Source organism: Thunnus albacares, chromosome 8, assembly GCF_914725855.1.
Source record: "Thunnus albacares chromosome 8, fThuAlb1.1, whole genome shotgun sequence".
NCBI classification, from domain to species: domain Eukaryota; kingdom Metazoa; phylum Chordata; class Actinopteri; order Scombriformes; family Scombridae; genus Thunnus; species Thunnus albacares.
This window is the reverse complement of record NC_058113.1, coordinates 21964472-21984727: the sequence shown is the minus strand read 5'-3', so window position 1 is coordinate 21984727 and position 20256 is coordinate 21964472. Positions and strand designations below refer to the sequence as shown.

The 20256-nt window shown below is 44.4% G+C and overlaps 1 protein-coding gene across 1 annotated transcript in view; it reads right to left on the bottom strand.

Moving 5' to 3' along the window:
- Positions 1-1671: 1671 nt before the first annotated feature.
- The window catches only part of erfl3 (Ets2 repressor factor like 3), a 52132-nt gene continuing 33547 nt past the window's right edge, over positions 1672-20256 (bottom strand). The window contains exons 2-5 of the mRNA XM_044360095.1: positions 18642-18876; positions 7891-8006; positions 6511-7664; positions 1672-6187 (exon numbers count right to left, since the gene is read on the bottom strand). Of these exons, the coding sequence (XP_044216030.1) occupies positions 5504-6187; positions 6511-7664; positions 7891-8006; positions 18642-18876 (2189 nt within the window). The 3' untranslated portion in view covers positions 1672-5503. The remainder of the gene's footprint in view (positions 6188-6510; positions 7665-7890; positions 8007-18641; positions 18877-20256) is intronic.

Genomic DNA, 20256 nt, shown 5'->3' with positions numbered 1-20256 from the left:
TGGTTGCTGTGCTCATACCTCCTCACCATACTGGCCTACAAGTGAATATACCCTCGTGCAAAATTCATCTGTAGTTAATATAGCTTCGGTGGTCTTAGTTAGCAAAATCCAATGTGTATATCTTCAAAAGTTACAGTCTTTTTAGAGTGAACTTCCCTCTTTCTGTTACTATTCCTCCACAACCACCAAACAAGGAAACACATGAAAAAACAAAGAGGTTATTTTTTACTAAAAAGACAACTCAATCATTTAGTCTTTTAGCTTCAGCAAATTTATAGAGCACATTTTTACACAGAACAAAGACTCTTATGTTGTATGTCACTTCATGGACAGTCTGGACAGAAGGAATAATTAGTGACCAAAAACTCCTTCAACATACATACCGGCATGTGATGACTGTGTTAAAATTGAAAAAATCTGAACCTATCTTTTAAGTATAGTTTGAGCAGTTTCTGCTGTTTTTTTTGCAACAAAATATACTTAATGGGTGAATTTGCAGATAAATATCACCTTGGCGAGTTTAGAGAGGTGTTGATTCAGCCCCACGCAAAGTGTTGAGGCTAATAAAGTTTGTTATGAACTTCGATAAACATGTCAAAACACTTTGCTATACTATTTTTTCTGCAACTCTAGCCCTGAAATACCTATTTAGGAAGTTGTCAAAGAGTTTTGGGCTGAGCTGCAGGAATTCGTATGGACATAAACTACCTTTAATGTCAATCTAAAAAAGGACATTCAATGTAATGTTTCATTATCAATCTTCCTAATCGGCTCAATATTTTATTCACAAAACTAAATGATGAGAAGCAAACTTGTAACTTGTTCCAAGAATGATTTGAGAATATATTTTAGTAAAGACCAAAAAAAAACAACCACATCCTTTGAGATAAACATGAATCATTTTGTCGCTAAGATCATTGTGTCTATGAATACCTGTGTACACAAAGGTTGAGGCTGTTTTGCTGTGTTCCTTATTTTTTACTGCTATTTTGTCCTGTAAAACCCATCTGACATAAAAAAAAATAAACCAAATGTGCCATTCAAGGGCAGCAACTTCACCATTGCTCCAGCAGCTCCTCCATCTCTTACATACAATATTCGCTTGTAAGTGCGCTCAAGACAAGGGAGCCACTGACGTCACATTAAAAGGTAAACGGGCAAGCATTATGTGGGTGAGTGGGCAGCAGCACCGCAGACAAAGTGCTTTTCTTTATCACCGCTAAACATGTAACCTCAGAGGCCTCTGCATCATGGCAGCTGGGAACGTACGTGTGTGTGTGTGTGTGTGTGTGTTCATTTCATCCACTCAGCCATCAGACATTATGAAAGCCAGGGTACAAGATGTGCTGTTGATCTTTTCCAATTAAAAATGATTTCTTAAAGGGCTGATTATAAGATAAGCATATACTACACATTTATAAAAAGGTTTTCCTTCTAGTGTAGTGCTGCCTGACGGAACTGTTTTTAATTGTAATTAACTGTAATACTGAGGAAATATCAAAAGGCCTCATATGACTGTCTGCTTGTTGTCTGACGAGACAAGAAGTCAGGGGTTAATCTCTTTGTTTACAAATAACCAGATAATGAAACTCTGCGGTCTGATTATGTGTCATTAATAAATATGGATATAAGAAAGAAGAGTAGACATAAACAAACACAATGATATTCATATTGGCTTTTAACCGGTTTTAATTAACCCTGATTACAGCTTAATTACAAGTTTGGAAAAAAAAAAAAAACACGAAAAAAGTGGAGAAATTCAATGTTACATCATGGTATTAACTCTCATCTCTCCATCTGAGTGTTATGTAACTGCTCGGGGGAGACGAGGCGAAAGAAGAGAGACTGAAAGAGGGAGAAGATAGACCTTTACACAGTAAAACAATACACATCTTTTTCTTCTTTAAAAATGATACAACCCCCCCCCCTCCCAAAAAAAAACCTTGAAAAAAATATACAAGAGCAAGAGAGAGAGAGAGAGAGAGAGGGAGAAAAAAAAGAAACATTATAAAATAAAAATTACAATACATGACAAAAAAGATAAAATCACTCCCTCTCTGCCCCCAAAGTAAGATCCTCCGCCCCGGTGCTTCCCTCTCAGTCCCCCATGTTATTTCTCTGTCAGCATATCAACTGCTCTCAAAATTCATATTACACATTTTAGTTATATTACATTTGTAAAAACTAAAGACAGGAAAAAGGTTTCTGGTTTGGGGGGGGCTTGATGGTTTTAAACAGGGAATGGAGTTTGGGGGGCTGGGTGGGGGTGGGGGGGAGGGGTTTCCACATCATCCAAAAGTGATGTACACAACATAAAAAGCAACAGCTAACAGAGCCATGGAATAATAATAATGCCAGGTGGAGAGGTAAATAACCCGATGAGAACAATAATAACAACAACAACAATCAATAGCAATATTGACATCAGAAAAATAAACTAAGAAACCTTTATTCTTTTTGACAGAGAAATGTCATCTTTGTGCTGTTTGTCTACCGTAGAGGCCTGAAACAGGATGAGAGCGAGTCCGCGTCGCTCACAGACTTCAATCTTTTTACCCTGCAATATCATGACTGAGTCAGATCACACTGCAGTTAGCAGGAAGTCAGACAACGGCTGAAACGGAGCCAGGAAAAAATGAAAATAGAAAGAAAGAAGAGAGAGCAGGTAGACTGATGCCTCATCTGTTGCTGAGATATGAAAAGTAGTAATAAGGCAGCTGTCAGTTCAAATACAGACACAGGACTTGGTGGTGGTGAGGGTGTGTGTGAGTGTGTGTGTGTGTGTGTACACATGTTGTGACATGCTCCAGTCCAGACCACAGGGGTCTGATGAGGAAATTCGATCAGCTCAGCTACACAGACCGCCTGGAGGCCATCTATCTCACAGTTCGCTGCTATAGATCTGTCTTGTTGCTGGCCAGGCGGGGACAGGCCGCTGGTCAACACGGCTGAGTTAACCAATCAGATGCCTTGATGACCTGGCCGCAGAGACGGAAAGCTCTGGGATGTTAATACATTATCACAAACATAGTCATTTGTGTGTGTGTGAGTGTGTGTGTGTGTGTGTGTTGAGGAATCTTTTGTGTGTGTGTGCATAGTTGGAGGAGAGTGCGTTTCAGGACAGGTCTTCACATGTCAGACTTTTTCAGGCTATCTTACAGTAATGATTAACCCCTTAACCCCCCCCCCCCCCCCCCCTCTCTCCTTTGCCCCACTCCAGAGCTGCTGCGAACTTTGGAGCATTATGCTAACTGGCCTAAGAGAAAAGACAGGATGACTACTTCACTAATAACCCATGAGCAGACTCTGAGTTCACACGCACGGGGGCCTGGAGAGGTGGCCTGGGGCCAGGACAGCTCAAGCTGGAGAGAAACCCAACTGAGCCGAGCTAGACTGTACAGACAGGAAAGAGTAGAGTGCTGTGTGCTAAAAGGGCAAGCTACTGCAAATGAAGTGAACAGCAGAGTGAACCACACACATCTGAATCATTAGCAGTCTGTTCCAGTCCTGTTTTTTTTTTTTCCTCTCTCTCTCTGCTGGTCTTCTGGTAGACTGGCCTGTGGTGTTTTTCTCTGGCTTGTTTGTCTATGAAACAAATGTACAAGAAAAACCCAGAACCCACCCCCACCCCCCACACCTCTTTATTCTGCTCACCCACCCTCCAAATCATATTATCTGACGAGTGGTGTGACACTCAAATTAGTCCACTTACAAAAAAAAAAATCCTGAATCAATCATATCATTAAAATGATATGCTTCTTTAAAATCTCACTTGTTTTAATAATTTCATTTAGAATATATAAAGATATAGTCTGTATGTGTGTTGTTAGAGCTCAGTTTGCACTTTTGTACATGCTATAAAAACAAGGCATAGAGAGGCAGTGTGTGTGTGAGTGTGTGTGTGAGTGTGTGTGTGTGTGTGTGTGTGTGTGAGGTCTAAGGTGAGTCCCTGCTCTCTCAGGCTCTCACGCTCGTGTGCAGGCCCGGGAGTCTAACACGCTCTCTGGACCCGAGGGATGTCGCCACTACAGGGAGAGCCGGAGGTCCAGACGGAGAGAGAGGGAGCGTGTTTAAGAGCTAAAGGCAGTGCCGTGCATGTGTGCGCCATTGTATGAACATTTGCTGGTTTAGTTTAACACTATCTATGATTGTTAGAGGAGCTCAAGCTGGTGAACTAGGATTCTGTGCTGCAGGGGGAAATGATTTTCAGTATACAAGCCATGTTAGGTGAGGTGAGAAGGCTAGTTAGCAGTTACTGGAACACCTCAGACCCTTCCTCCCCCTGTTGCCTTCCCCTTGTGGTCCCCTCAGCAGCTTTTTCTCTACACTGAAGTACTTCTTCATTCTTCTCTTTTCCTCACCTTGCTTCTTTTCTCACATCTCCCTTGGGTTAAAATTATTTCAGTCAGTGGACTCTACAGGTGGTCCGCGAGAGAAAGAGGGGCAGGTTAGGAGAGAGAAAGAAGGTTATACAAAAGTCAAAAGCTCTGAGAGAACAGTGTGCCAGATTCAAAGTATGTATGTGTGTGTGTGTGTGTGTGTGCGTGTGTGATCTTGTGTTGCAATGAACACTGTTTAGTGTCCATAAGCAATGTTTCCATTTTGAGTCCCATTCACTGTTGGCTGGGTTGTGTTTTTTTGTTGTTGTTTTTTTTTTTTTTTTTTTTAAATTTTTTGCTTATGTGTGTGTGCATGAATCCAATAAACATACAGCAATAGGCTTCCCTGAGTGGAGTGGGCCAGGTTTAAGAGCAGTTCTGTCAGTCAGACAGCACCCAACAGCCCCACTCTCCAGTCTTGGACACCCACTTTTTCCTTTTCACCCCCATGACTTATCAGTATCTGCCAAACTTGACAAGAATTTCATGAGTGTAAAGAATGATTACTCATAGCAGTCCTCCTCCCGCACATGCTCCCCTTCTTTGCTCTGTTCCGTGTCATTCCAGGGCTGTGGGTTTTAGATACAGGCACTTATTGAAGTCCCGTCGTCTTATAGGAAAAGTAGCAGAGGGGAGATTGTGCACACCGTCATTCTGGGTTTGTTGCTGGGTTGTAAGGGAGTACGAGTCCCCTGAGGAAAGTGTGACTGACTGCTGATCATACTGATGGGGGCCAGAGGTTGGAGCTGTGCTACTGGGGCAGGGCATCTGGAGCTTCACTGGCCAGGTGGGAGGTGAACTTGGAGCTCCATAAGGGAGCCTCCCTCTGATTTCAGCCCTGTTTCAGTCATTGTGCCTGGGATAGCTGAAATCTGAGTGAGTCCCTTCCTCCAAAAGGATGTGTCCCAGAAGAGCCCTGATCCAGACAGAGGATTGGTGGGGGGATCTGACAGAATAGTAGGGCTGTCTTTGAGGTTTATGTATGTTTGTTAGACTGTGCTCTTACTAGAGGTTTCGGGAATCTAGTTTGTCAGCGTGGGAGAGAGATTACAGAGGAACCATTTACATACTCCTGTACCACCTCCAGTGCTACTGGAGCAGTAGTGTTTGGGCCGTGTCTCTCATCAGCAGTCTTTGTTCTCCAGAGACAGCTGTGCAGTGGCACGATGCAGCTCAGCACTCACCCTGCGATGTGAGGCCAATGGTGCGGCTAAAGAGCCCTCGTATGCTAACGGGGGAGGACTGTCCCCTTCACCACTGCCCGTCCCATCTTCCTCCATCTCCATCCGCCCATTACGTTGCCTCTCCTGTGGTCGAACTTTCTTGTCGTCCGACTCCTCCTGTGAGGCCTCCATGCGCTGGTCTTCGCTCCAGCGCCTCTTGAAGCGCAGCTTGAGGGGGATGCACTTGGTCTGGGAAACTCCCGTTGAGCCTGTCTGAGGCGGGGGTGTGTTACTGTCCCCTGGCTCGATGGGTTCGGTCTTGAGGGTGGGCAGCACGCGGTGCACATTGGAGTGTGTGTGCTGCGAGGTGAAGAAGGGCATCAGGCCAGGTGGAGGTGGAGCGGGTGCTTTGAAGACATCCTCGTCCAGGTCCTCATCCGGATGGTGTTGATGAGGGGGGGCGGCTGAGCCGTTAGAGAGGTGGTGGTGGTGGTGGTGGTGATGGTGGTGGTGGTGGTGGTCAGGGGCTCTGGAGTGGCGAGAGGAGAAGAGCTCAAACTCCTCATCTCTCTCATCTGGGTCCTCATCACTAATGTCAGTCACCTCCACCTCTTCCTCTGACTCTATATCAGAGATGGGCTCCACCTGGACAGTCGGATTAAAAACAGAGGGACAGACGCAAAGAGAAACACAGGACAGACAGAAAATGGACAACGCATTAGTCATGAAATAGTGAACATCACTGAGGCCCATTTTAATGATATAAATTATTCAAAATGTGTTTTTTGCAAAAACAAGTTTGCTTTCTTTTAAGAGAATGTCTGGCAGTGGAGTGGTGTTAATAGTCTAGATTAAATATGCATGTGTCCTTTTAAAACTTTTTAAGGTCTAGTGGTGATTCATGTCGAACATTTTCCCTGTGTAATTTACTGAGTATAATGAGGGATATTTAGGTCTGTGGCACTCACCTTTATCTTGGGAAGTCCTGCACTGTTTAGGGACTGCGTTGAGGAGGAGGCAGAGATGAGGCCCGAGCCGCTGGCTGAGCTCAGATCACTGCTGAACGACAGTGAAGAGCCGAGGCCAGAGGTAGATGACATGGACCCGGATCCTGAGCCTGAGGAAAGTGAGCTCTGCCTGGGTTTACTCTGGCTTTGACCCTCCCTCTGCTTCCTGCCCAGTGGTGGTGGCTGCAGCTTGAACTTGAAGGGAGACATGTGTGGGGGCTCCTCACCCAGATGGAGCGGGTGATGCATGGGATGGGAATGGGGATGAGGGTGGGCAGAGTGAGGTGGATGGGGGTGATGGTGGGCGGAGTGAGCCAGAGTTGGATGGTGGTGCCGCTCTCCTCCCCTCTCTCCCCCTGCTGTCACTGCTCTGTCTGCTCTCTCGGCCGCTCCTCTCTCTCCGGTCAGACCGGCCTTGTCTGCGGCAGGCCGGTGCGGCTGAGGGATGACGATGTTGGGGTACTGGAGGAAAGCTCTGGGGCTGAGGCCGTAGTTGTACACCGACTGGGTGTGGGCCTGCAGGTAGCGCTTCATGTCCTCTGGGTTGAAGGAGAAGTGGGAGCCTAGCATGGGTGACAGGGTGGGTGAGGGAGTGTAGGGGAGGTGAGATGTGGGGGTCATGCTGAGTGCTGGGGATAAAGGAGGGGCTAGGAGGCCGGCTCCTCCTGGCCCAGGCAGAGGGGACACAGGGAAAGGGGACAGGGGCTCTGGGTGAATACGGTGCCCAGTGGGGCCTCGGGAGCCTGGATGCCCAGCAGGGTTGCCTGGTCCTCCATACATGCGGAACAGAGATTCATGAGACAGACGGGGATGGATGATGCTCCGGTAGCCTCCTCCTCCACCACCAGGTCCTCCTCCTCCACTCACACCCCTCTCTCCCCTCTCCTCTCCCGCTCCCGTGTTGCCCTCCTCAATCTCAGAATTGACTGAGGTGCCGTCGCTACAATCGCTGACAGAGCCGCGTGCCATTCGTCGGGCCACAGAGCTGAACATGCCGCCGGGGCTGCGCAGGTCCTCATTGGGGGAGAGGACTTCGGAGGGCGTGGAAGGAGGGAAGCGGAAGTGGGTCCCTGCACCGGTGGGGACAGGTGGGGCGCTCTGAGGAACACCGCTTCCTAAAGACATCAAGACAAGGACGAGACAAAGACAGGGAGAAAAAGAGGGAAATAATACTGAGAAACAATATATAATGTTCTCCCGTGTAATCCTGTGTAATCATGCTATCCTATTGTGGGATTAGAGAAATGCAAACACACACACACACACACACACACACACACACACACACACACACACACACACACACACACACACACACACACACACTCAGTCCAGCCTTACCAGTGGAGCCCATGTCAATGAAGGGGTAGTTGACCAACACCAGCTTATTGAAGTTGAACTTGTAGGTGAACCTCTTGCCTTTGGTCTTATGGAGGATCCTCTTGTTGTAGTAGTATCTAAGAGGGAGCACAGAATGAAACACAGTAAGTATCACTGTAAAGTAAAGACACAACATTCACACACATAATACATGTCAAACACACACATCAGGGATAATTAACTAACTGCATACAATCTTATGGCAGGATTTATCTGTAAACCATCAATAAATACAAATACTGGCTTATTAACAACACTGAAACATTTCATTTAAAATGAACACCTCATTTGAAAATATCATTTTGTTCTTGAAGTCATTGAGGCTATGACAGATGCACTTGCACACTCAAGCACACACTTTAATAAGCACAAGTCTTTCATGTCGCCCCCCCTCCTAATGATAGATATTACAGAGTGTTGTATGACATTTGCACAAAGCAGACCCAGAAAAGGGAGGTGTGGAGGAGGAAGAGAGGGGGGGGGAGTGAGGGGATGAGAAAGAGAGAAAACAGATGAGAAGCAGTGGATGGACCGAGCTGCAGAGCAGCAGAGTGATGTTGTGTGGAGGGATAAACAAACAATTAAGGGATCAGAGGTCAATGTATGCAGTGTTGCCACTGCAGCCAAATGTTAGTCTATTTTAAGCCTGTGAGGATTGTACGGGCACAAGAGTGTGCAAGCAGTTGTATACACGTTTGACAGGTGTGTGTGTGTGACTCTTTGTGTGGAATGTGTGTGTGCTGTATCTTCACTAATCCGAATGTGTCCAAAATAAGGTCAGGAATCAGGAATAAGTGTCTCTTCTAAGGCTAGATTTTGTCAGACAAGTGTGACACACAACAACACATTTTGTCTTTCATTTTGCTAGATGGTCCCATCTCTTTATGTAACACCAAAGCAAAGCCACCAATAATTCACCCCATCTTTATCTGTTTATGTAACGGCCATTCTCTCAGTTTTTTTTTTTTTTCAAGCTTTCTCTCTCCCATGGCTCCTGCCTACAGTACAAAGCTCCATTTTTATTAACCTTTGTCTAGCTACAGCTCTTTATGTAACATCTCTCTGCTTTCTTCCCCAGATCCACATCCACTTTATGTAACCTCTAGATCCCTGGCTGCCAACCCTCACACACTCACGGAGACAGAGCAAAGGAAAGAGGAAGAGATAAAGAACAAGAGAGGAACAAAGAGAGTGTGTGTGTGTGTGTGCGTTTCTGTCAGGGAGAGAACAAGCTTGTGTGCCACGCTCACCAAAACTACCACCTACCCTTTCAAAACTACCCCTGGCTGTTAGACACAAGGTTTAACCAGACAGCACTTTGCTCATCATGTCTGCATGCCTACCTGCTTTCATAGCACTCAGCTCTGCTTTCCCTTCCTCCAACATGTGTCTGTTGGCACAAGTTAAGTGAAGTGTGCTGGCAAAGATAGGGGCTGCAGGGTATGTAGGTAATGCTGAGTTAATCAGAGCCCATTGACTATCATTACACTGAATGGTAGTTATCCAGACGGCGTTGTGTGTGTGTGTGTGTGTGTGTGTGTGTGCGTGTCTGTCTGTTTGGTGGTGGGGAGGTGTCGCCCTTCACCCCCTCTTATTATGCTTATTATACAGACTTGTTGGGCCGTTTTTGCTCTGGGAACAGACTGTTGCTCTTTTTCACTTGTTCTCTTCAACCCTCCCCCCTCCTCTCCCTTTATCCTACTGATACCTCTCTCTCTCTTTTTCTCTCATCAATCCACCTCCCCCTCTTTATCCCAACTCTCTCTCTCTCTCTCTGTGCGCTCCACTCGTCCCTTGAGGGGATTGGAGAGGGAGAGGGTGAGACAGAGAGAGACAGGACAGGCCTGCACTGTTGAAAACATTGTTTACGCCAGGCACAAAGCAGCATGTAATTTCTGCTCTAGGGGAGACACTCGCAAGAGCCGGGAAGGAGGGGAGAGAAGCAGTTGAGAGAGCGAGGCGACGGACGGAGACAGGCAGGAAGTCAAGCAGAATTAAAACCACAACAGGACTGTGATCAAATTATGATAGAAAAGTCAACAAGCTGTGCTACTGCTCACATGAGGGTCCAATATAAACACTGATTACAAGGGCAGAAAACAAACAACATTCAACATGTGTAAAAAACAAAAAATAAATTCAATGTCTTACACTAAATTTCATGACACATTGCATTTAATTAACCTTTAAAAACGCATCTATTAAAATACAACTAATAGTTTAGTTGCCAGTTTATTAGCTATAACTAGCTAAAACTAGTGCACACAAATGGTGAAGACACACTAGAAAAAGACAAACTGAGTGACATCACCTCCGCCGCTTCTCACTAGTGATTAGCATGCCTGTTAGCAAACTGTGTGTAAATAAGTTTGCCAGTTTATTAGGTACAACTAGCTAAAACTAATGCAGGTTGAAGAATGGTGAAGTCCTACTAGAAGTGAACAAACTGAGTGACATCGCCTCTGCCACTTCTCACTTGTTGGTAGTGAGTACAGCAGCACGCTTGTTAGCAAAAACTGTCTAAATGAACAACATTCTCCTATAATTTATGTGACTTTATACCAAGCAGCTGTGATCTTGGAGAGTATGACTATGACATGTTCATCCTTGACCTTCGGAAACAATATCTGATGGAGATCATTTAAGCAGAAAGATCTTACTAGTAATGAAGCTTTCAACCATATTCTGCATCTTTTTCATGCTGGTAAATTTGTGTGCGGTCAGCTTTTCTGAAAATGTCTTTTTCTTCATTTAGATAAATAAGGTAAAACATTTTCAACTTTCGACCCCTCAATTCTTTTGCGTTGCTGGTCCCACTGGTGTCCCATAGAAAATGTATAGGGATGAATGTGGCATCATGGTAATGCAACAGCCTTGTTAATATACAGTTATACAGCCTCCTAAATGTCCATTAAGTTCAATCTACAACAGTTTGAACCAAAAGTGAACATGATAACCTTCATGAAGGTAGAATAAACTGCAGGGCTGTTGTGTTACACTGCTTTATTTTTTGCTAGGTTAATAAACTGGCAACTGAGAGTGTAATTGGTATAAATATGGACGAAGCCCAAAGGCCAATAATATCACTGTGCTGACACATCTGTCTGACCCTGGCTCACGACAGTCTGCTAGTAGGGAGTGTAGCCAACTAAAATTTTGTGTGCGCTTGGCTGCACACATACACACACACACACATGCTGCTAACACACATAACGCTGAAATGCATAGTTGGAAGCAGCAGACAACAACTTTGCGTAATCCTATCCGCAGCAACTGAAGCTGTGTTTAGAGCACATGGTCACCCCATTCTTCCTCCATGCCCCCTCCTCCTCCTGCGCCGTCATACGGGCAGACAGTCTTTGAAGAGCATTTGAACTCACTTCAAAAGAGAAGAAAGAGATTCTTTGAGTGCCTGTGTTTAGCTGCCCACCGCACTCGCCTTACACACACACACACACACACACACACACACACACACACACACACACCTCTCCCATATTCTGACTCTGTAACTGCCATTTCATTCAGGCACACTGAATCCATGTGTGCCCCCACACACCCCCAGAACGTATCATCCAGGAAATGCAGCTTTATACCGTTCTCTGTTTAACCAAAAGAGTAGATTGAACAATCAATGCAAGTATGGATTTAGGCAAAGCCTTCAGGGAAACAGAAGGGAGGTTTTCTATCAAGTCAGTTGTTACTGTGTGTGATTCTAGGCCAGGGATTAAGGCTGCGATTACATAGACCTGCTGTGGTCTAAAACGTTATGATCAAAGCAGAGAGAGAGAGAGAGAGAGAGAGAGAGAGAGAGAGAGAGAGAGAGAGAGAAGAGAGAGAGAGAGAGAGAGAGAGAGAGAGAGAGCGAGAGAAACACAGGAGGGTCAGAGCTCAATAACAATGAATGAACGTGGACATTTAAATCCAGCATTTCAGCTAGTGTTGAAGAAATTTAAAAAGGGTCATAACATTATTCTTTATTTTAATTATGTCAAAATATGTCTATGTAAAGTTCCAGAGAAAACTATTTGGCCCAGTAATAAACAGGGCTGGGTATCGCTTGACAGTACAGATATAAACACAATACAAAACATTTTAGTGCTGGTAACAAAACAATACTGTGACCTGGCATTGATGCTAATGTTCAGCATTCAGTTTTTTTGGAATTAGGCAACTGAGTATGATTTTTGATAAAGTGGGATTAAATTTGTTGTTACATTTAGTTTATATATCAAGATATTCTTTAAGACCAGAAGTCCTGCCCGCTACAGCCGACTTTTTCTATTACCCTATAATATGATATCCGTATAAGCTCACCAATCTATTTCAGTATCACTCCACACACACACATACACACACACACACACACACACACGCACACACAAATGTCAACACTAAAAATGAATTGAACCAACACACTTGTGTGAGCGTGCTCAGGCTGTGCCTTGCCCATTGTTGCGCTGTAAATAGGCGCTGACTGTGACAGGAAGTTGGGATTACAATACTCCCCATGAGCCCCATGTTTATTTTCTGCCTCTTTCGTCAGCATTGGCTGTTGCTGTTACACACACACATCCCAGCCAGATCCTCCTCTACATACATACATACACACACACACACACACACACACACACACACCAGCTGCTCACACTCAGGTGTGTATGTGTGTACAAGTTGTACACGTGAGAGTACTTTGTGTGAGAGCCAGGTTTGACGAGTGTTTACTGTCTCAAAAAGGAAATAAAATGTGTTTGTGTAGGGATGTGGGCTGAGTTGGGGGTATGATTAATCAAGGTGTCACATGCTCTGTGTATGTGTGTGTGTGTGTGTGGGTGTATATGTGTGTTTATGTGTGAAGAGGAGGATCTGGTCAGGGTCCGATTAGGCCGGTCACATGCTGTGTGGGTGCGAATATGTACTCGAGCACACTCTGGTGTGTGTGCGTTTGTATGCACAGCTCGTGTGCATTCTGTCCTCGTAGAAAATAAAGGCCTCATTCAGTCAGGGACAAAGAGATACATACACACAACGCTCATGTACGGATAACACATACATGCTGCAGATAGAGACAATGGAAAAACAATGCAAACAAGTATATGTTGAACACAAAGTCACACAGTGGTGCTGTCCCTGGCTGCTCCCTCTGCACTTTCTCCCTGGCCCTGGGTGTTTCCACACTATCAGCTGCTGCAGAGAGAGAGAGAGAGAGAGAGAGAGAGAGAGAGGCCTTCTGACCTATAAACAGGCCCAGCCAGCTAGGTGAGTAACACTGTGTGCATATGCAGCAGTATTTCCTGCAGCATGTTTTGTAGATGTGGTCACTGGGGTTACTTCTAACGCACATCAGAACCAGTTCTAATGTCTGTGCTGCAGTCTTAAAAATGGCTACTGTTCTTCAGGGCTTTCCTTTGAAGAATAAAAGAAGATTTCGAATGATGGCATACTCTACCATCGTACTGTAATTTCACTTAAAAATAGGGTATTAAATGCATGTTCTCATTCAGTTTTATCAAATAATAAACAAATATGTTTGTAACAAACTTTTCTGAATTAAACAGCATCACCATACTCTACTAATCCTTGGGCACCTTCACTGTATTCATATTTATACTATGGTGGAAATTTTCCAGCTGCGGTGGCCCATCACAGCTACATGAAATTTTGGAAATGAAGCAAACACTCCAAACATGTGTGCAAGCAAGCATGCATGGGCAAGAGTCTTTTTACAATGGTGCATTTGTGTATGTGAATGTGCACATGTGCTGTGTTGTTAATCTTTGCCAGCTGTGCGTGGCAGTCCCCCCTGACCTCTGACCACCATGTTGGAACCAATGAGGGCTGCTGACTGTAGGACAAGGGGGCCTGGAGGTCTCTGGGAGCTGGGACCTCTTAGCATGATTACACTCATTAAGCCAGCACTCTGCAATGACTGATTGGCAACAGGCTTCATTTGCCTGACTCTCCTTTGTGGATCAGTTGATGGTGCGGACATGTTTTCTTCCTCGTCCTATATTGTGTCCCTCCTTTCATTCATTATTTGTACCAAATATGTCAGGCAGTACTGACTGCAAAGCTTGAGGAATATCCAGGCAGAAAGTGAGTATGACTTGAAACAAGCTTAGTTGATGTGGGACATGACATACCACTCTGGACAACAACAACAACAACAACAGGCCCTAATAGTCAATTACTTTGGTTTGTTTTGATTGATTTTTTTTTTTTTTTTTACAAATTTGATTCACTGTAATAAGACAGAACAACAAACTCATTAATAAACTGGAAAAACAAGACTATAAAATGACAGTCTAAACCTTTCAACTGAGTGCTGTCCACTTGCACGTGCACACTTGTGTTCAGACACACACTCACACAGTGTGAGTATAATCCTCTCAACAGGAGTGGGAATTTCACAGCGGCCGTGGGAGCGGGAGACCAAGATGACGCATGGACTGAGGCTGTGTCCCCTCAACGGAAAGCCAACACATACGCACATGTCCACACACACACACACACACACACACACACACACACACACACACACACACACACACAATACTGCAATCCCGATAAAGGGAATTTCCACCATGTGCATGGCAGACAGGAAAGAGTAAGATCACTGAGGTAAAAATAATAATCACAAAGCCTGAGTGATAAAAAGACCACTTCAAAACAGTCGTTCCTTTTCAAGTATGTGTGCATGTGTGTGTATGCTAATTGCCTCATGCTGACTGTGGTCTCCATTATTAGCAGACTCCAGGTTTTCTCCATATGAGGGGCACAAGGTGGCCTGCACTCCCAACAGTTTGCTCCATATGGGGACTGTTAGCATGCACATGTGTGTTGGTGTGCTGCTTTTAAAACTTCATTAAACTTTAGTGCCATTAATCCTCTTGCCACATTACTATTGATGTGCATCTCGAGAGGCTTCATTTCCAGTGTCTCTTCTAGTGAAGGACCAATGACAGCTCTGGTGTCAATCAGGTGACAACACGGACGTGGGTGAGCGCATGTGTGTGTGTGTGTTGTTTTGTTGACAGCCCTTCTCACTCTTAGCCTTAAGTGACTTTGCTCAATTTATTGACTCGGAGGGAGACAAAACGGCTATACGAGGGTGGATGAGGACACAGGAGTGCTAGATAAACAGTATAGGAAACTCCTGTGCAGAAAACTTGTTGATAATCAGCCTCCGAGCCCAGTCTGTCAGAGGGCACTAAGACCCACTACACATGTATATAAGCACTTACTGCAGCCTAAGCTCCAAATCTGTTACAGCTCTAGTGGATGGACATACTATAAATACACAGCCTGACCACAAGTATCCCCATCCACATTCTTTGTCTCTCTAATTCAAGAATTCTAAATCCGGACACCAAGTTTGAATGTGTGTGCGTGGATTCGCATGTAGGCACACATTAGTAGTCCATGTTAATTCCCTCTGTCCCCGTAGCATCCCATCTGTAACAGACGTTATCTTAATCTCACCAGTGTAAATGAGCGTACATAAGCCCCCTACCGTCCTAAATTAAGCAATTCAACGCATTTCCCGCCTTTAATGGCCTATGTGGCTTTCTTTAAAGTGCTTAGTCTAATCTTGGTCCTGTTAGGCTGAAAACAACAAGCAGGGGACACAAGACACAGTCAATGAGATGCCGTGCTTACTACGACTGGGGTCGGTGAAGAAGTGTTCCCCAGCGATATGTGATGTCCATAATACTGAACTATGATGTGCTGAGAGGTCATGGTGTTAATAGTACAGATCTTGGAAATTAATTGCATGTATATTGATATTTATCAAACAATATTGTGACCTGATAACTTTTTACAAGCCAAAAGCATAAACAGAATTTAGAAATATCTTGTGTAGCTCAGCTTTGATCTATTTTATGGGGCTATATACTTTGCAATACCCTTTTGTTGGTCTTGAAACTCTTTTCTTTATTGGCATGTCAATAATTTGATTTACCTTATGCTTAAGAAACCCCAGCCAGAGGAAAACTCAACCTATTATTGGGATATAAAATTTAAGATATACTCCAAAATTATTCTCCACTATAAAGGGGGTGATAAGCAGATTGTGAAGTGGAAATTACCCACATAAGATGATTAATTTAATGGATGATGTTGAATCATAATGTAGTTCCTGACTAATGGTATTCACTAACATCATAGATCAACAACGAAGAGAACATCCACCCATTCAGCATAAATGATGAGCAGAAAACTCTGCATGAGTCATATTTTTATGCGATTTTAATTCCTGAAGTTTAAGCTAAAGTCACTACCAAAACTGTGCCAGATCACTGTCGTAACACACTAATGGGCTTGGCTGAATTGTTGTGGATGGATATAGCCTAAACCTAAAAGTGTGAAGGTGTGGCCAAATGGGTCAGTGTTGTAAGTCTACTTGAAGCATAATAGGAGCTAAACTTGTACAGGTCAATACCGTGGGAAGGCATGCGGCCAGGGTCACTCTTGCAACGGTGTTATGAACTCAGGTAAGTGTCTGGCATTGTCAGAGTTACAAGAATATGGGGATATATGGTCTAAATGAAATGCTTCCAGGCAGGTTAGTCCAACTTTGCCTCCTCTACAGCCGGGCTCAGGAATTCCTCAAAGTTTTCCTTCCATCACCTGACGATATACCCAGTTTTCCTCCCAAGCTCAAAACAGCCAGGGTAAGGCCCTGCCTCCCCTTCTTGAACTATTGGACACTTTGTCATAATCTTTTTGAGGCCACACCCAAGATTTTGCTTGAGCAACCACTGATACCGCAGTCCATCTGGTCTCCTAATATCCGTCAGGTGACATCAGGACTCTCCCATGCTGACCAAGCCTAAAAGACTTCCTTCTTCAGCTCATCGGCTTCCTTATTGGCTGGTGTCCACCGTTTGGTTCTTAATGATGACCTTTGGTCACAACTCCAGGCAACTACGTCTTAACCTGATAATCAGACTGAACTGCCATTTCGTTTCACTTCATTTACCTACATTGTGTTGATGTTAGGATGGGGTTATTTTGCCCTCATCAATCAGTAGCAAGTGACGTATCCGTCCTGCCAACTTCATTTTTAGGTGGCAAGGGAGCTGTGGCTGCGGTTGAAGTTAATAGGGAAAACCCCACCACAATGGTACTTGTGGGGATACCCACAAGCCCCTGGCTAAGAAACAGTGATGCATGTAGAGGTGAGCCCAGCTAAACGGTATGTGGTTGGCACCATTTCACCAACCGCACTATGTCAGGCTACTTCCCCACCAAAAAGATGACCCAGCCTGGCTCCCTGATCCATATGAGCCCTTTGAAGATAAAAGGTAGAGTTGGTCATTTTGGAGAAAGATTCTTGATGTTTGAACTAAACACCCAAACAAATACACCCCTCCCTTCCTGCTCCTTCAGAGGCTCCGCCACCCAAAATCATGGACGTGCATCGCCAAGGCAACAACCAAAAGAGAAAAATTGCGGAATCCAGAGTGATTTGTCAGCTGTAGAGTCACGTCTGTTCCTCTCACACGTTATTAATCTCATGTGAGCACAACAGTCCATCCACACTCTCCGCAGCCTCCCCACTTCTTACTCGACCTGCGTTCAGAGTCTCTGTCCACAGAAGCAGCCGTCTGTCAGCAGCAGCTCCTGGGGAGCTGAGAGGACAGCAGCCGGACAAACTGCCTTCACCAGGCTGAATGACAGCAGAAATTTACTGAACCAAAACAGTTGGCATGTCAGCTCCACGGGAAGAAATCGACAGTGATGGTATTTATTGATTCATTGATATGGTTGATAAGTTCAAAACACATATACGGTGGGATATTTTGGTGATTTAAACAGCTGCCTGCTCAGATTATGCTTCACTAAACGTGACAGAAACAGACTTGGCGCGTAAAAAAATGCGCCTCTCCGTGAGACTGTCTCAGATTCAGTGTGGATTGATACATTTAATAAGACGGAAGCATATCTGTTCTGCGAGAAAACACTTTCTATGTGAATTGGCCACAACCTCTCCCTCACCATTCAACAGGTGCTAGAGACGGGAGACCGTCATGTCCTCACATTGGATGGAGTAGTGTTGTGTGGCTCACTCCAAGCCTCTGTGTTTACATGCTCATTTACAGAGACAGTGCTATGTATGGACACCAGATTTTTTTTCAGTGCACACACACACAGAAAGGACAGCCAGCGGACCGTGAGGAGATATTCACTGAATTTGACAAAAAGTGTATTGGATTAGAATCGCTGGCTTTATCTTTAATGAAGGGCTTTGAATCACTGTTAGTCTGACCCTTAACGAGTCAGTGATTTTGACTTAATGTAATATATTGCTTATATCAGAGTTAATTTTCTTCCTCCAACAAAATTCCATTCCTCTGTTCAAAGTGCAGTGTGGATATATACTGGTGCCCTGGCTGTTCTAAAAAGATAATAGTGTTTTCTATGACTTGATTGCAAAGTATGAGCAAATTAGTCAGCAGTCGCACGTGGACACGTAGCACACCTTTCATGTTAATGTGTTGCCCTTTAGAAATAAGGTTTCATTATAATTTTGATTATTGTAGTGTGTGGTACAACTTGGTTTTTTGAAAAAGCAGCTCATCTGAGTGTATTTGCTGTCCAAACAGAAGACAAGTTAAATGTCAGGAACAGGAGCAAACAACTACTAATGATCAAACGCTCCCACATACAGATAGATACACAAAGAAACCAGCCTCTTGACAGTTTACCTCAGTGCCCTGCTCAGCTTATCGTAGTTCATTTGGGGTTTACACTTCCTGGCCCCCCACAGCCGGGCCACTTCATCTGGGTCCTTGATGACAAACTCGCCGTAGTCCCCCTGCCAGGCGATGACATCATGATACTCTTCTTTCCTCAGCAGCTCCAGGATGAAGTGCCACAGCTGGATCTGCCTGGACCCGGGGCTCGACTCGGGCTTGTAAGCCCATTCTGGGAAGGCGAACCCTGTTATACAGACACAGAAAGTGTGGAGGGTTAGTGTGGGTCACTGTGAGCAACCACGCTGATATACTTAAAAAAATAAACTGAAAAAACTTTTTTTTTTTGGCCGACAAGTCTGCTTCTAATGCTGATTTATCATGAGAAGTCTAGACTGTTTATAACTTGCTTGAGGCATTGCAAAAGAAGAGAGAGAAGAGAGACTTAGATATGATTACAAGCAGGAGTCAGAAGTTGTAGCTGTTTCAGGTGAGTGAAGTCTGTGAGAGAAAAGAGGATTATGGGTGTCTTGCCAAGTATAGATCACATATAACGGTGCAGCTTAGTCAAGCACAGAGTGGAGTGTCCTCATTCATATTTCACGTCACACATAGTTTTCTTTTCACCACCTCTTCCCTGTGCTTTTTCCTTTCATTGTGCAGTCAATCTTTGAACAGTTTTCTAGGGTTATTCTCAAGCAATTTCTCTTTTATTGGACAGTTTGACAAAGTGGAGGGCAAGAGCAAGGGCAGGAAAAATTTAAGAAGAGAGAGCATAAAGGAAATAGATCTCACAAACAACAGCATGAGAAGCAGCCTTAACCTGCTGAAGTCATGGATGTCACCTTAAATCTTAATTGTCTTGATTTTAATGAGGCCATAAAAGGTTTTTTTGTATAAACCACACCTCTGCTGTCATTGGGTCACCACCTCACCACGGTATCTTCACACAGGAAACACACACACCGAAACTGTAACAGGCCTACTGAAAGTTGTAGTGTCAGTGGGCCTTGTGGAACAGTTTGGCATACAAAAAAACCTTTCCACCTCTCCTCCACCTCTTTCCTCTCTCATGCAGTCACTCTTTCCTATGACCAGAGGAAAACAACATGGCCAGTCATCTCTCCTGTCTGTCCCTCCATCTCTCTACACCCGCTGCTCGAAGGAAACCCAGAGCGAGAGACCCAGAACGAGACGGTGGGCGTGTATATGTGACTGTTTGTGTGAGCATGTGTGTGACCAAATGTACAAGTTTGAAAGAGTTTACGTGCCAGCGCTTGTGTTTGTCTCCCACTAACATTCTGTTGCCTGGGTGGTCAAGAAAATTTGACACGATCAAGCAAAATACACTATTACAGTGTAATATTGAGCCAGATATAGCCTGGACTAGATTTTATTATATCAGCAATCATCCTTAGAGGACAGATAAATGCACAAGAGAGGAGATCGAGTCACCAGAGAGAAGGCACTCACCCCGCTTCTGTGTCAATGTGCAAGACATTTAATGCCTGCCAGTCCTGCTGATGTCATTTTTATCATTTTTGGAAAATAAAGTACAAAGCATCACATTACAATGAATTATCAGAAAATTAGAATTACCTGTATGATGTAATGCAATGCAGTACAA